Below are 16,277 nucleotides of genomic sequence, written 5' to 3' on the forward strand. Positions count from 1 at the left end.
GTTGTACTGGCACTGGTAATAACATGAGGGAGCAGGCATAATCTGGAGGCTCCTTCTAATAATAACAGTAATGCATGGACTAGATCTGACTTGTGTGTGTGAGCTGGACGGGCAGCCAACATCCCTTTAGGAGGCAGATAAGAGAGATAGGGACCAGTACGCAGATAAAGCCTCACCTTGCAGGTACATTTCCTCTCCTTCGGTGAACATCTGGTGACATCTGCTGCATCGTGCACAGCTCGGATGATAGTGTTTGTCCCCAGCCTGCGGATACAAATAGAGAGATGGCTCAGCACATGTCATAGCAAGACCCCGACCACAACACGAGGAGAGCATGCAGGAATGTATCATTTTAGTGTATTACAACATGAATTTAGTAGTCACAATTCGGTATTTGAATGATCCTGGACAGATTAAAGGGATAGAAAAAAAGATAGAGCGTTAGAACCTCAGTATGTTCTCTCCAAAGCTGTCACCAGATGACCCCTGTGTAAGATATTCCCTCTATTATTGTTCTGATGAAAGCAATAAAAACCTGACAGGGGCACTTCACCTACTTCCAGCCAAAGTTACAAAATGGTTTTAGCTTTAGACACACTTTGAGCCTTCAGACCCCAGAAGTTAAGCTCCATTGTCGGTTTTCCTGAAGCCCCCTGAGAAGGACACATGTACACATGGGCAGGAGGAGTTGTAGTAGTTCTGTGTATGGTAGAACTTACACAATTCTGTCCATTGTGGTGTGTTAAAAGGTTATTAATATTTTCCATTGTGGTGCATAGGTGGCCCATTCATCATAATCACAGCAGCACGTCACAGTGCATTATCACACCACAGTGGAACTCTAAAGTGTGAATGAGCCCTCTGATGTATAATATAGTGAAAACAGATGTGAATGAGGCGTGTTTAGTAAAAAAAATGGGGGACCTGGCATGTTTCATGTTCAGGATCTAATCGGTAGGAGGGCGGAGGGTGATTCTGAAATATAAATTTGTTATTGCAGACCGCACCTTCCATCAGTGTGAGGAATGAACCCATGAAAAGGTCAGTGGGGTTGTCTGCCCAGGAAACACAACATTCACATTGGATTCATTCACATCAAATACGGCAGATTACTGGTGAGGAATGACAGGGACACTTTATGGGAGAACTCTGCACTGCATTGGAATGTGCTGGATATATTACTAAGGAGTAATATATCTTCCGTAAATAACATTGATTGGTTTATTTTTTCCTTTGGGATTTTAGCTTTCTATGTTGAGTTGAGTTGCTTGCCGAGTCCCTTAATTTCCGGAAATTGGTGGGGATCACATGACATCACACCATCACTACATAAGCTATAGCTGATCACATAACATTACAGTCAGCTTTCATTACACTGGCTCCTGGTGATCACATGATATTACATTGTTACTGTATTGCTTATAACCACATGACTTGTCAGCTTTCACTACATTGGCTCTGGATGATCATGTGATATAATACTATCATCCTTCATTGATTCTGGATGATCACATGACTGTCAGATTTCACTAAGTTGGCTCTAGATGATCACATGAAACCACATTGTCAGCTTTCAATACATTGGCACTGGGTGATCACATGACATCCCATTGTTCGACTTTACTACACTAGCACTGGGTGATCACATGACCCCACTGCAAGTTTCTACTACATTACCTGGCACTGCAGTGCTGGCAATAACAATCCTAAAGGTTGATGATCAACAAGAAAATGAAAATCTTCAGATATTTTACTGCAGCAAGTTGTGATATGGTGAGTGATATGTTTCCATAACTTGGGGTATTTTTGGTTTTTCATTGCTTTGTCCTATTGCAGCCTCACTACACTTCACTCACTACACTTCACTGCACAATGTGTAAGTAATTACCACAACACACACAACTTTTCATTCCAAGACCTGAGGAGGCTCATTGTGCCAATTCCCAGAGGATCTCGAATCACATCCAGAACAATTTTCATCCAACCCCACCCGTGTCTGCGCAGGAACACGACCCCAGAGAGGGCAGATAAACATGATAATTTAAATATCAGCAATTCCTTGTCTCAGCATGCCAGAGTGCACAAACATGAATATTCATAAATCTGAAGGAAAATGCCAGGGGTGTCCCCAATAGTTTTATTTCTCACACTTGGAATATTAGCGCAGTGTATTTCACCAACACAGAGCCACTCTGACCCCCATCCATTTCTGGGGTCACCCCTGCATTGCCCACCTCCCTACCAGAGTTGTCCCCTGAGGACCGGATCTGTTCCTTTCATCATTCTGCATTACAAATCTCTGCGTCTGTCAAGTAATTAGAAGCAAATTCTGCAAATCTGAACTTTTTACAATCACCGGCTTTGGCTAATTATTACACTGAAGGCTCCACAAAAGTTGGAGCTGACCCAGCTCCACCAACTTATTACCACTGATTAGATGGACCACAAAATGGGCCTCTGGCTGAGAGGTAATTACATCCAGACAGCATGCAGACTTCAGGAGCTGGTTGGGGAACTACAAGTCCCAGCATGCAGTGATCGCCTACAACAGGGTCAAAAGTCGTAGAAGGATTAATTGCTAGGCAAGAATTAAAGCTGAATGCAATGCAGAGATTGGTAAAGGATCAGTGCTGGAGACCAGACACCACGACAGGCAACTCAGGCCCTTAGTGACCGGTCACCAAACCACCACTGCTGACATTACTGTGCTATAGGTGCCTGGTATGAGGGGTACCTATGGGTGACTTTTCTCCACTCATCACCACCCACCAATTCTTCTCTCTGTTCCTCCTTTTCAGAACCATTACAGCACACAGAGAGCCATCTATAGAACAGATCATTATAGATCACCACCCAGAATTTGTGTATTAAAAAGTCACACTAACTATTGTGACAGCCAAAACTGCGATTGCTGAACTCGGGGTTCAATAATTTCTCAGTCACTGATCCAAAATAAGGCTGAAAAGTCAGGAGTTCTGAATCTAATATGATATCATAGCATGCTTCTCGGTTTAGGAGCATTGAACTCCAGGGGTGCATTGGGCTCATTTTATCACAGAATTCCACTTCTTAATAGCTGAAACTGTGAGCAAGAAATGGTGAAAAGGCAGGAAATTACCTCTACCCCCCTTCAATTATTGGCATCTAATGAGCCCCGAAGATCATTTTCACCTTGTAAACCACAGGAACTATCCGGAGCCCCGAGATGGAACCTGCAGACCGACCACAGGGCAATTTACAGCACAGGAAGACGTTCATTAGAGAATACAAAACATTTCCGTCTATAATCGCTATACACACCGACCATTCCCTACTGGGGGTCTTCCAGGTAGGGCCAGGGGTTCATTTACCAGGGCCAGATTGAACTTAGATTGGCATAGTTACAGGGCCAACACCACTTGGAAAAGTATGTATCATTCCACCAATGAGCTTTTTCAGCTGTCTATAAGGAGCATTCTTCACACTGACCACCAATGTAAGGGACATTCTTCCTATTGATCACCAATGTTGGGGATATTCTTTCCATTACCATCAATATGGGGAACATTCTTTCCACTGATAATCAACGTCTGGGAACATTTTCCCACTGACCAATAATGTGGGGGACATTCTTCCCATTGACATTGATGTAAGGAGACCTTCTTCACATTGACCACCAATATAACAGGACATTCTGACCACCAATATAAGGGACATTCCTCCTACTGATCACCAATATAAGGGACATTCTTCCCACTGACCACCAATATAGGGGACATTCCTCCCACTGACCACCAATATAAGGGACATTTTTCCCATTGACCACCAATATAAAAAGGAATTAATTAGGAATTAATAAAAGGAAACATTCTTCCCACTAAAAACCAATATAAGGGGACATTCCTCCCACCAGTATAAGGGGACATTCCTCCCACTAAAAACCAATATAAGGAGACACTCCTCCAACCAATATAAGGGGACACTCCTCCAACCAATATAAGGGGACATTCCTCCCACCAGTATAAGGGGACACTCCTCCCAATGACCACCAATAAAAGGAAATATTCCTCCCACCAATATAAGGAGACATTCCTCCCACTAACCACCAATATAAGGGGACATTCCTCCCACCAATATAAGGGGACATTCCTCCCACTGACCACCAATATAAGGGGACATTCCTCCCACTAAAAACCAATATAAGGGGTCACTCCTCCCACCAATAAAGGGGACATTCCTCCCACCAGTATAAGGGGACAGTCCTCCCAATGACCACCAATAAAAGGAAACATTCCTCCCACCAATAAAAGGAGACATTCCTCCCACTAACCACTAATATAAGGGGACATTCCTCCCACCAATATACGGGGACATTTCTCCCACTGACCATCAATATAAGGGGACATTCCTCCCACTGACCACCAATAAAAGGGTACATTCTTCCCATTGACCACCAATATAAGATTTGTGAGCTGTATATGTTAATTATTTGCAGGTTTCCTCCGGGGTCATTTGACTGATGTGGACACCAATTTCAGGTCTGCCACCCCAGCCAAATATCATTCATCTGTACATGTAAAATAATTTTATTTAATACAAACAAATCATAGAAGAGACAAAGTGAACCCATGAATGTCTGCAGATTGGACAAAATGTACAATTCTCTGATTTATTCACTTTTCATGTTATGAGTGGTGCCCCGGGAACAGTAATAAAGGGGTATCCTGGTGATGGGGGTCACAGGTAAATCTTGATGGGGGGGTTATAACCTTCACGCTGTGCTGGTTGGACTCACATCTATTCTTTGTCTGTCCCGAGGCTCTGACTCCTCAGCAATGGCAGAAGGCGGCCCAGAAAAATAAAGCGAAGAGTCACATGACACAAAGCCCTGCGCGGGGACCACCGGCTGCATGAACAGCAAGAAATAATACGATGTGACACACAGACTGTTATGACTGCACTGCCCGTGTCACCGGCTGCGAGCTGCAGAAATATTAATGATACGCTGAGATTTTATAAATTAAAAATTTATATGATTCTCAATTTTAAAGGTTTGTTTAACTTCCTGTTCTGGTGAGAACCATGAAATCTCGGAATTACAATTAATTTCCTAAAAATTGTCTGTAGTTACAATAATACAGTTTGCTGTTACAGGTAATTGGGTTTCAGGCATGGGAGGCGGCAATGAAAAAAATACCCGCAGAGCCAGAAAATGGGAGTCTCCTTTATGCTGTAATATTTCGAGGACATAGTGGAGTACATAGGGCCACAGACAGAAGGAGATTTGATTCCGGGAACCCTGAAGTTCGGCAATGATGCAGAAAAGTTTATAAGGGTTTTACATTCACACACGGCGCCTTTCACTCAGTCACAGTGAATGGAGCTTGTACAATGAATGTGAGCAGAGAGACATGGGAAGTGACTGTCACATAAATCAGAATCAAAGAGAATGGGGGAAATCTCTTACTCTTTCTGCTAATTAGACCCCAAATCCATCCAGACTTTATTACTGCGCTTCACCCAACTGCCGTGACCCCACCGAGCACTCATAATGATCTGTGACTACAGCCCCTGTAAGTGGGATTTAAAGGGACAGCCACACTCAGACTACACAACCAACGTCCTTTGCTCAGATCCCTGCAATTGTCATTTTTAAGTTGCCCCTACTCTGAATGTTTCTGTAGACCCGCATGCTCCACCTTCTGCAAAGACTGAGAGACTTCTGGGAAAGATGGAGATTTTTGCATCGGGGTTCTTCATTTCTAATAACGTGAAAATCTTTTGTGTGGTGCAAAACAAAAATGCAAAGACAATTGTACAATGCGGGGTGGAGGTTTAATCTCAAACTCCACCTAATGAGCTTTCATTGCGCAGCTGGAAAATATGGAAGAAAATGTAGAAAAGGTGGAGAAGGAAGAAGACGTTTCATCCGCTTTGTATTAATAACACGGCAAGATCAGACACACCGACACGTATGACACACGGATAACAAGGATGACACAGACTGGGAGGGGTCGGCCTGAATGTCACCAGAGAAATCCTGGCAGATTCACCCAGACACAGCCCAGATCTGTCAGATTCACCTGCAGCTGAGGATAAATAATGGAGGGACGTGGGACCAGCACACCCACAAATATAGGTGGAGGTGGCTGGGCAGATGCAGCCACTGGATTATTATATCCACCTGAACTCCATAATGGGAAAATGGCTCTACCAATACCTGGTTCTGGTGCCAGTTATGCATCCTTGATAGCTGGGGGACAACAGGCGGAAGGAACAGATTTGAGGAGGGAGGGGCTAGATGATGCTGGACAAAGAGGCGGGCTCTATTTGATTTGCTGCAGCTTCTAATGTACATTGTGAGAAGCATGCAGTGTAATCAAAGTAAGTTAATTCAGTCCAAGAGAGGCAATGGCACAACTGTGCAAGACTGAAGGGAAGGTTGGAGGGCCGATTTAAAGGAATGAAGCCTGGGGGGACAGATATAATGGAGGAGAGGCCAGAGGGCAGATTTAACTAAGAGGAGGCTAGAGGTCAGATTTAATAAAGGGTAGGCTGTGGGTAGATTTAATCATGGGAAGCTGGTGGGTAGATTTAATGAAATGGAGGCCAGAGGGCAGATTTATTATAAAGGAGGCTGGTGGGCAGATGTATTCAAGGGGAAGGAGGGCAGATTTAGTAAGGGGGATGATGGGGATGGCAGATTTAATGAAGGGGAGGCTGGAGGGCAGATATAATACCCCATGGAGGATGAGGACAGGACAGATGTGTGACTTGTTAGAAGCAATCTGTTTTATAAATTTGTATTTGCGCAGTTCTTGCTGCTCTGTACACAAACATGCCCCGGGGATTGGACGGCTGTTGGCGGACTCTCCAGGGAACGCAGCAGATGTCGGAGGGTCAGGTGGTGTAATTGTGTCTAAGAAGAGCGTGGTGCAGCAATATGCTCACCTGTGACAACAAAGACATTGTGCCATTGTATGCACTATGATAGCACCCAATCCGACAGCATGGGACCCCTCCAACATCTGATGCAAGTGGTCCAGGGTAACTTTCCGCAGTCGTGCCACCATAGGGCACTGGGGGGGTTAACATGGATGTGCCAATTGCCGTCTTCTGCTCTGGTGCTCTCTATCAGACAGAGAGTTCTGTGCATGCTGGAAAATCCGTGTCACTGGGCACTAATTGCTCCTCATTTAACCAAGTGGGTGCCTGAGCTATGAAAAATGACTATAGAGAATTTAATAACAGAAACAGGAACACACAGGATGGGGACACCTCTATATAGATAGAATTGTGGGGTCACCATCACTAGAGGGGTCACCAGCAGGAGGAAGGAGGTCCTGATTCCTCTATATAGACAGAATTGTGGAGTCAGGAATTTTTACAGCAGGCTCCACTTATCTCAGCTTTGGGTGGTCTTGCCCTTTAATAACTGGCCGGCCATACACAGAATCCATAAAGCAGAATTGTGCAGCGCTTTTGTGGAAACGTCACGCCAGACTGAGAACCAGCAAGATGTGTCGTGTCTGTCACCACAAACCAATTACTAATGAAAAGAAACTGGAAAACACACACGCAAAAAGATTAGCTTTCTAAATAACGTGCGCAGCGCGGGAAAATGCCATAAGTGCTCGGAGATGCCGTTCAAGAGTGGATTTCCCCTGACACAGATAAAGGGATCACCAATTTTAGAAGATCGCCACTTTCACTGATCTCTATATTTATAAGGTGTGGATCATTTATAAGGTGGTTCACCACTTTGAAAATGAAAAAAGGTCACAACTGAGATCAGTGATGTTTGTTTCATCATTTTCTATGCCACTTTAATATATTATATTAAATACAGATCACTCATGGGGTTAATGTTTTCACAAGAGATTCACACAACTAAGCTTTAATTAGATTTATTAGCAAATGTGTGAATCACCAATAAAAGCTGTGTGCATCTTGCAAAAACATTTATGAATAGATCCTTTAAGGTCCAATTACTCTACAAAGACATTTTCTAAACGGGCGTTGGATTTTCATAAAAGTAACAAAGTGCAGTTTGCAACAATCATAAGATCAGCTGATATGATCATCAAATTTATTAACAATTGCTAAAATGAATCATCAGTTTTACTGGCATTTATTATTATTAAGCTGGATTTCTATAGCGCCAACATATCACACAGCGCTGTACATTAAATAGGGTTTGCATATGACAGACGGATACAGAGAGTGACACAGGAGGAGGAGAGGACCCTGTTCCGAAGAGCTTACAATCAAGGAGTTGGGGGAAGTATCACACAATAGAAGGGGGATATGGAATGGTGGGAAGTAGTGAGGGTTTAGGAGACAGAAGACGGGTAGGTGAGGGGGAAGCGTTGGGTTTTTAGTGATCTTTTAAATGAGCAGAAAGTAGGAGCAAGCCGAATAGGACGAGGAAGACCATTCCAGAGAGTCGGGGCAGCTCTAGAAAAGTCTTGGAGCCGTGCGTGTGATGAGGTTATGAGTGAGGAAGTCATTAGTAGGTCATTGGAGGAGCGAAGAGAGCGCTTAGAGGGGTATTTATCTATCAGGGCAGAAAGGTAAGTGGGACAAGAATTGTGGAGGTATTTGGAGGCAAAGCACAGAAGCTTGAATTTGATTCTCAGGTGAAATGGAAAATAACTAGAAAGAGAGGCAGCAGAAGAGTGGAAAGGCTGTGTATGGGGTAGGTAGGTGGGCAGGCTCTGTATGGGGTAGGTAGGTGGGAATGGATGAGTCTGGCTGCAGCGTTTATAATCAATTGTGGAGGAGAGAGTCGGGTTAGTGGAATACCAGAGAGGAGGAGGTTAAAGTAGTCCAGATGAGAGATGATGAGAGCATGTACAAGAAGTTTGGTGTCTCTGGGGACAGGTAGGGGTGGATCTTGAAGATGTTGCCCAGGTGAATGTTACAGGACCTAAATATGTTCTGAATTTGAGGGGTAAATGAGGGGGCAAAATTAAAGGTGATGCCAAGACAATGTGCCATAGGGGAGGAATGAATGTGTTATTAACAGTTATTGGGATATTTTAGGTTGTATGCCCAATACATTGATACTATGCAAAGATTCCACAGAACCAACACAAGTCTATGAATATCAGCCGATTCCGCACCTAGAGTGACACGCATACATTGCTGGATGCAATGTGGTCACTGGGTGGTTCTGTTGTAGGCTTGTATAATGGAGCATCTTATAAAATAGTGATCAGCATGAGCGCCACTTTATCATTAGGTAGAGGTCTTTACTTTTAGAGTGATGAACGCCATAGATCACAGTGGAGATTGGTGGTGTTTGTTTTACACGCCCTGATCACCACTATTGATGCGATTGCCGCTTGTTAAGCCATTTCATTGATCAATACAATGCAATGATCAAGTCAATTCTAAAATCGGTGATTAATTACAAAGAACTGGAGCTTATTGCCAATTTAGGATAAATGCAATATAATGATCAAAGCATTGATCGCCACCATCTGATCACAGTTTTAAATATTTTACCACTAGAATTAGTAGCAATCATTTATTAAAAAATGAACAATGAAATGGCATTCTATAAACATTGTGCCACTTCTTTATAGGCATGGTCCTATAGGTTGCATTATTGCCATGCTTACCATGCATTAGGATGTGCTGTGATAATGTATTTTATTTGTATTGAATGTGCTGGTAATGCACCTAAAGGCGCAGAAAGTTAACATGCTTATAGCATGCAGCACGTTGCCGTGCAGGTGGGTGGCCGTATGCTATATCGGTGCTTATGTATGACACCACAACACATGGCAGGGCATGCATCACTGTGTGTTGTAGTACAAGCAATAAAATGCGGGGCTGGCGTTTTGTCCGAAAGCATACTGGCCTATTGCCCAAGGCCCCAATTAACTGAATGGTGGAGGGGGGGGAGTGGATGCACAGAGCTGGAATGCTTTGCATTCTTCAACATTAACATTTGTATTTGGAAGGCAATTCAGAGATTTCTATACATTTTAATTGCAGAATCATTCCTACAGATACCCCCACAGGATAAGATCACAGATGAGAATGCAGCATTACCCTGTATTGCCAATAGTTGTTCAGTTGCATTATCTCATGCACTGAGGGCCCCTTTAAACCTATGCACTTTGGTGCCACTTCAATACATTGCACGCTGCAATAAAAAGACATTTCTGTGTACTTTGGTTGCACATTATGCATGAAAATAATTGTGCTGCTGTATAAATGCATGTTAAGGGGCCATTTAGATCTAGATGTTCTGTAGTAATGCACACAACAATTCAGTTTTACTCCAATGCACCTGAGTTTTAGTGCACCATAATGCACAAGTCTTGTGTTTACCGGTATTTTTTGCACGTTAGGGTGCACTGGCAGCCCTTTTACTTTGCATGGATTGCTTTAACAATTTCATGTTAACAGGTGAGATTACATGCACTAATGCACATGTGTTATTGCACCACACCAATTTAAATGAGCCTGCAACACTTATCAGCACAGAAAAATGAATGCAAAGGAGCAATTCAGCTACCAATACAACACATGAGGAACCTCATTCAGGTATTTCCAATATGGCATGAGATTTTATATTTTGTTACAAATCTTGATACATCCTAGGTGCGAATCTCAGCAAGAGCATTTTCAACAGGTACCGCAGAATAAATGTATCATGTATTCCAATGGAGCTACAATAATATATATTATATAGCGTGCTAACCACTGAGACATAGGAGGGGGTTCTTAAGAAAGCAGGAAAAGTTGCAACAATTTAAAACTTTTTGATTATTATAATAGCAGAAGGAGAATTAATTACCGAAACAAATACTCAGCAAATCAGAATTCTCTACAGATTAGATACATGGCTTGCAAGTGCAGCTCACCAATTGGCCCAATTTGTGTGTTGATTTGCTGTTTCTATACATATGTTGATACTTTTTCACTGCAGATCAAAGCATTGCCAGTCATTCTAACAGGCACCACACAGGACAATGTCATGAACAGATGCCAATGCAATGTTGCGCTTAAAACCCATCTTTTCAAACTTGCCTACGCATCTTCTTCTGTCTCCTAAACCCTCACTACTTCCCTCCATTCCATATCTCCCCTCCTATTGTGTGATTCTTCCCCCACCTCTTAGATTGTTAGCTCTTCGGGGCAGGGTCCTCTTCTCCTCCTGTGTCACTGTCTGTATCTGTCTGTCATTTGCAACCTCTATTTAATGTACAGCGCTGCGTATTATGCTGGCGCTTTTTAAATCCTGTTTAGTAAAAATATTAATAATAATTACCAATTAATTATCTCATGCACTGAGGGCCCTTATAAACCTGTGCATTGTGGTAACATGCTCTGCCTTGTTGTGGTGCCCCTTCAATACACTGCACGCTGCAATGAAGCATAATTTCTGTGTAAGTTTTTTTGCACATGATGCGTGAAAGTGAACGTGCGGTCATATAATTGCATGTTAAGGGTCCATTTAGTAGTATGTCCTGGATACACTGCATGAACATACAGCCTACCGATTGGCCCAATTTGTGTGTCGATTTGCTGTTGCAACTTTTGTGTATCCGAGATCTGCAGAGAACAAGTGCCCAGAAGGATCATTTAAAAAAGTGACGCATTAATCAGTGCCAGGTGTTCTAAACTGGAACGCTGCAAAAATTTGGGGACTCCAGATGGTAACCAACTTCTAAATGTCTAACCCCCCACCCAACCCCTAAATCACACAATTCTTCAGATCACGGATCGTACAAAGGAGGACAAACCAGATCCAAAGTTTTGAATTTAAAATAAATGTAAAAAATCTATAAAAATTCTCACAAATTTCCTCGCCCCGCAGCAGTGCATTCCTCGGTGTGAAGTTCAGGCAAAGTTTACAGAACATCTCACACAGACCCCCTTAGAAATCTTTATCACTCACCCCATCCCCAGGTTCCCCCAGTTACCTCTCCGCTGATCCCCTGGGTGTCCGGCTGCCCCACTGCCCTCCGTCTTGGCCGACCGCTGGCTCCTTTTTTTTTGGTGCTCTATAAAACGCTGCCACAAATGAGAACTCTCCAGCTTTGTCACCTCATATTGCTGCCATTACATAATGAGCCGAGAGGGGGAAAAACACACAACTGCAGCTGTGTGATAAAAACACAAGCCAGCAAAACCAGAGGGAGGAGAATGTTCTGCAACCTCAGACACGTTCCAGCACAGCCTGGGCCGGGCCGGAGAAGGGGGGGTGGATACAGGTAAAAGGAGAGGAATGGTATGGGTTGCTACATCTGACCCCTCCAAGAGGCAGATATAGACTGGAGTGCCCCAGGCAGGTTACTAAGCATGACAGCTTCAAGTGGACCTGTCAGTAACTTTACAAGTCTGCATGAATAAATTCCTGGGATGTCACAATATGCAGCAACAATAATAATCTTTAGCCTCAAATCAATAATATTGGCTAGGCTGAGGCCATCATCCTGTTGCAGGTAGGAGAAAGCATGACCTGGGTCTGAGTGTTGCAGTTACCTTATGGAAGCAGTGGTCTCTCTGCATAGATCCTGTGCCTCCTACTAAGTCAAAGATGTAAACTGCTGATGGTGTATGATTTGCTTATTTCTACATTATGGGTCTGAGGGTGGTTCGGAAGAGAGACCACTGCTTCCACACAGAGAGCAAGGCATCCGCTGGTAGAGGACAAGCTTTTTTACGCGCATATTTTTTTTAGAGAAAGGGAATGAAATAAAATACTTTGCAAACCTTTTGCTTTGATGCACCTGGTATGAATTCTGCTGATCTGGGTTTTAATGATTTTACAGGGAGCAGCAAAAAACATTTATAATACAGACAAAGCAAACTCTCTCGTATTTTACACCTGGACGGCATATGTGTGCGGCCTGATTCCTGAGAAAGGGACAACCTGTTCTATCATTCATTAGTTACATTGTGTGCTGTCACTCCGAGCCTCTCTAATATATATTATATAACATTCATTACAGGTTATTATAGGACATTGCAACTGTCACCAGCGACCGATGACATCACCGCATGTAAGGAGATAATCCAAGCAAATCACTCCCAACAAATTACAGATCACAGAAAATTACCATTATTCAGAGATTACACTAATAAATAATGACCCAGTCATAATATAATAATAGTGTGTGTGTGAGGGGGGCATTAGATTGTCAGCTCATCTGTACAGACTGGGGGGAGTGGCTCAGGGAGTGGGAGTTGTGACTGTGGGGGGACATTAGAGTGTCAGCTCCTCTGTACAGAGACTGATGGGACTGGCTCAGTGTTCTCTGTACAGCACTGTAGTATATGTCAGAGCTATATAAATGTTCTCAGGTTCTGGTCCTCATGGCCTGGGATCTGCACACATTTTATATTTCTCTATGTGTAAGAAGTACATTTGCTAAGTTGCAGTTTGTGTAAATCGCCTGGCCTATTAGTGGCCCTCGAGGACTGGTGTTGGACAGCCCGGTTCCAGCACTTTGCCCTTTATACAACATTCATTGCTCAGCACCGGCTGGGAATTGTCTCACTGGCAGGAAATGGACCATTTTCAACTATTTCTGGCCTGTTCTACAAGGGGCCCCGAAGGAGGGCCCCTGACCTCTGTTTCCCTGGAAACTGCAGGATGTAGTGTACACACTGATATATAAGCGCTGCTGTAAGTTCTGTGTTCAGGAAAAAAAGAATTCACCAGAATCTGCAATTGTCTCATGACAATGCATGACATGTCTGTGACATTTTCTGCACAATGTTCCTCAGATTCACCGAACTGCAGAGTCTGAATGTCAGCAAATGGGACAAATTCTCATACACTGACCAATCAGGATTCATTCTGTGCCAATCCTGCAATGGTCATTGAGGGTAGCAAAAATATTAGGTTACTGTGCAAACATATAGGGGTCATATAGGGGCATTATTGTGCTGGGACTGGGGCATGTCATTGTATTGGGACCCCAAAGATCAGCATGTTAGTGTTCCCAGGAGCCTGCAAACGCCAATGTCATTGCTGTGGAATCCCCAAGTGGCAATGTGTGCTAGACCCCCATGTGCCGTTGTACCGTGGCCCCCAGAAGTCAATGTGTTGTTGTTCTGTATCCCTAATTTTCAAGGTGTCATTGTATTGAGAATTTTATGTGTCAGTGTATTATTGTTTCAGACCCCCAAATGCCTAGATGCCAATGTACCAGGGAGAGGGTCAGCGTGTCATTTCTGTGGCATCCCCAGTGTCAGTGCGTGAGTGTGCTAGACCCCCATGTGCCACTGTGGCGCTGTATCTTGGCCCCCAAGAGTCAGTGTGTTGTGGTTTCCCAATTTTTTAGGGTGTCATTGTATTGGGAATTCTATGTGTTAGTGTGTCATTGTTTCATTGCCAGGATGCCAATGTACCAGAGAAAGTGTCAGCCTGTCATTGCTGTGGCATCCCAAGTATCAGTGTGTCAGTGTGCTTGACCCCCATGTGCCACTGTGGCGCTGTATCTTGGCCCCCAAGAGTCAGTGTGTTGTGGTTTCCCAATTTTTTAGGGTGTCATTGTATTGGGAATTCTATGTGTTAGTGTGTCATTGTTTCATTGCCAGGATGCCAATGTACCAGAGAAAGTGTCAGCCTGTCATTGCTGTGGCATCCCAAGTATCAGTGTGTCAGTGTGCTTGACCCCCATGTGCCACTGTGCCATTGTACCTTGGCCCCCAAGTGTGATTGTTCGGAATACCTAATTTTCAGGGTGTCGTTGTATTAGGAATTCCATGGCTCAGTGTGTCATTGTTTCAAACTCCCAAGGTGCCAATGTACCAGGGAAAGAGCCAGCATGTCATTGTTCTAGATCCCCAAGTGTCAATATGTCAATGTGCTGGACCCTCTATGTGCCACTGTGCCATTATTCTGGGACCCCCCAAGTGTCTATATATCATTAGTTAGTTGTAGAATTCATCCAACCATATATTTCTCTCTCCATTTACAATGTATCATTTCCGGATGATGATAGGGACATCCTTAGTTCCAACTGCCAGGAGCAGCCATTCTCCATCACACATAATTGTTTAATTTCCGTGCCCTAAATACAGATATAGAAATGTAATATCAACCTGGGAATTTATTGAAGGGAATTCCTAAGTCTGTCCATATTCCTTACCCCATCTATAATCATCAGGAATTTAATACAACATTTCCTCCCCTGTAATTTAGCTATGAATTGTATCCAGATTTATCCAAATTGTATATAAGACGCTCTATAACATTCCTGATGTGTAACTTTCTCCAGCCATGGGACTATAGAGCCACCCAATATGCTTCAAATAATAACAATTATTGTAATAATATTAAATATATACTTCCTTATGGAAATAAAACAAAATGACCAACATGTTTAAAGCCAACTTGTCCTCTACAAAGTAACAATGGATGTCAATCCTAAATTCCCAGGTGCAGACACCGGCGGAGGATTCCAAATCCAACAGTGCCATGTTACCAATGACTCAAGAATAGTCATTCAATACATATGACGCCATGCCATTAGCATGACGCAAAGTACCCACCAGGCTGATAAAAGTTTCAATGATATAAATCAGTATTATGTATTCAGTGGGTTGGATTAGGCTGCCCCCCATTTTTGTGTTGCAGTAAAATGTGCTTGTGTTGTGGTGCTCTAAATTACAAAAATGGTGAAATCGGGCCATAGCAGATAGACTGAATGTGTCCAAATTACCAAAATAACAGTTGTTCCTCATAAGGCTGCCAATATGGGGTTTGGTGAATGCCTAGTGGTTGAGATTGAGGGCTTGAGGGCAACTGACCCTGTGATGAACCAACACCCTTCCAAAGTCTTGAGTGTTTCCAAACTTTGCACTCCAACAACTCATATATGTATATGGGCCTAAAAGTCCCATTACCCCGATTTAACCAATGAAGATATCTAATGCATCTTTGGCCTGGGCACTCATTGAAACCGGTGGTTCTCAACTGCAAAAACTGCACCCTTGCCAAACCATCTATCCCTGGGCACCACTGATTTACAAATGCTGGCCGTGCACTTTGAAACTCTGCAAAATGAGAGATCACTTTACATCAAAAAGAAATGACTTTACATCATAAGTAACTTTCATTTTAAATATAAATCCATGTTTGTCATTCTCTGTTACATCTCAGTGTTGTCACTTACTGTCTACATGCAATCCAGAGCTGCATAGCCATTCTCAGGACGGATTTCCTGATGGTGACAACAGCAGATCATCTGATTTTTGGTGCTGTCAACTGCTCTCTGTGTCTGTTTATTTTATGCTGATTTCAATTTATTTCTTAGAGTTTTAGC

General features: G+C 43.2%; 1 protein-coding gene across 23 annotated transcripts in view; it reads right to left on the reverse strand.

The window, feature by feature from the left end:
* The window catches only part of ABLIM1 (actin binding LIM protein 1), a 150,075-nt gene that overhangs the window by 42,086 nt on the left and 91,712 nt on the right, over nt 1–16,277 (reverse strand). For all 23 annotated transcript variants that reach the window (XM_072424570.1, XM_072424567.1, XM_072424566.1 and 20 more), the window contains one exon: nt 177–264. In XM_072424570.1, the coding sequence (XP_072280671.1) occupies nt 177–264 (88 nt within the window). The remainder of the gene's footprint in view (nt 1–176; nt 265–16,277) is intronic.

This window comes from Pyxicephalus adspersus, chromosome 10, assembly GCF_032062135.1.
Source record: "Pyxicephalus adspersus chromosome 10, UCB_Pads_2.0, whole genome shotgun sequence".
NCBI classification, from domain to species: Eukaryota; Metazoa; Chordata; class Amphibia; order Anura; family Pyxicephalidae; genus Pyxicephalus; species Pyxicephalus adspersus.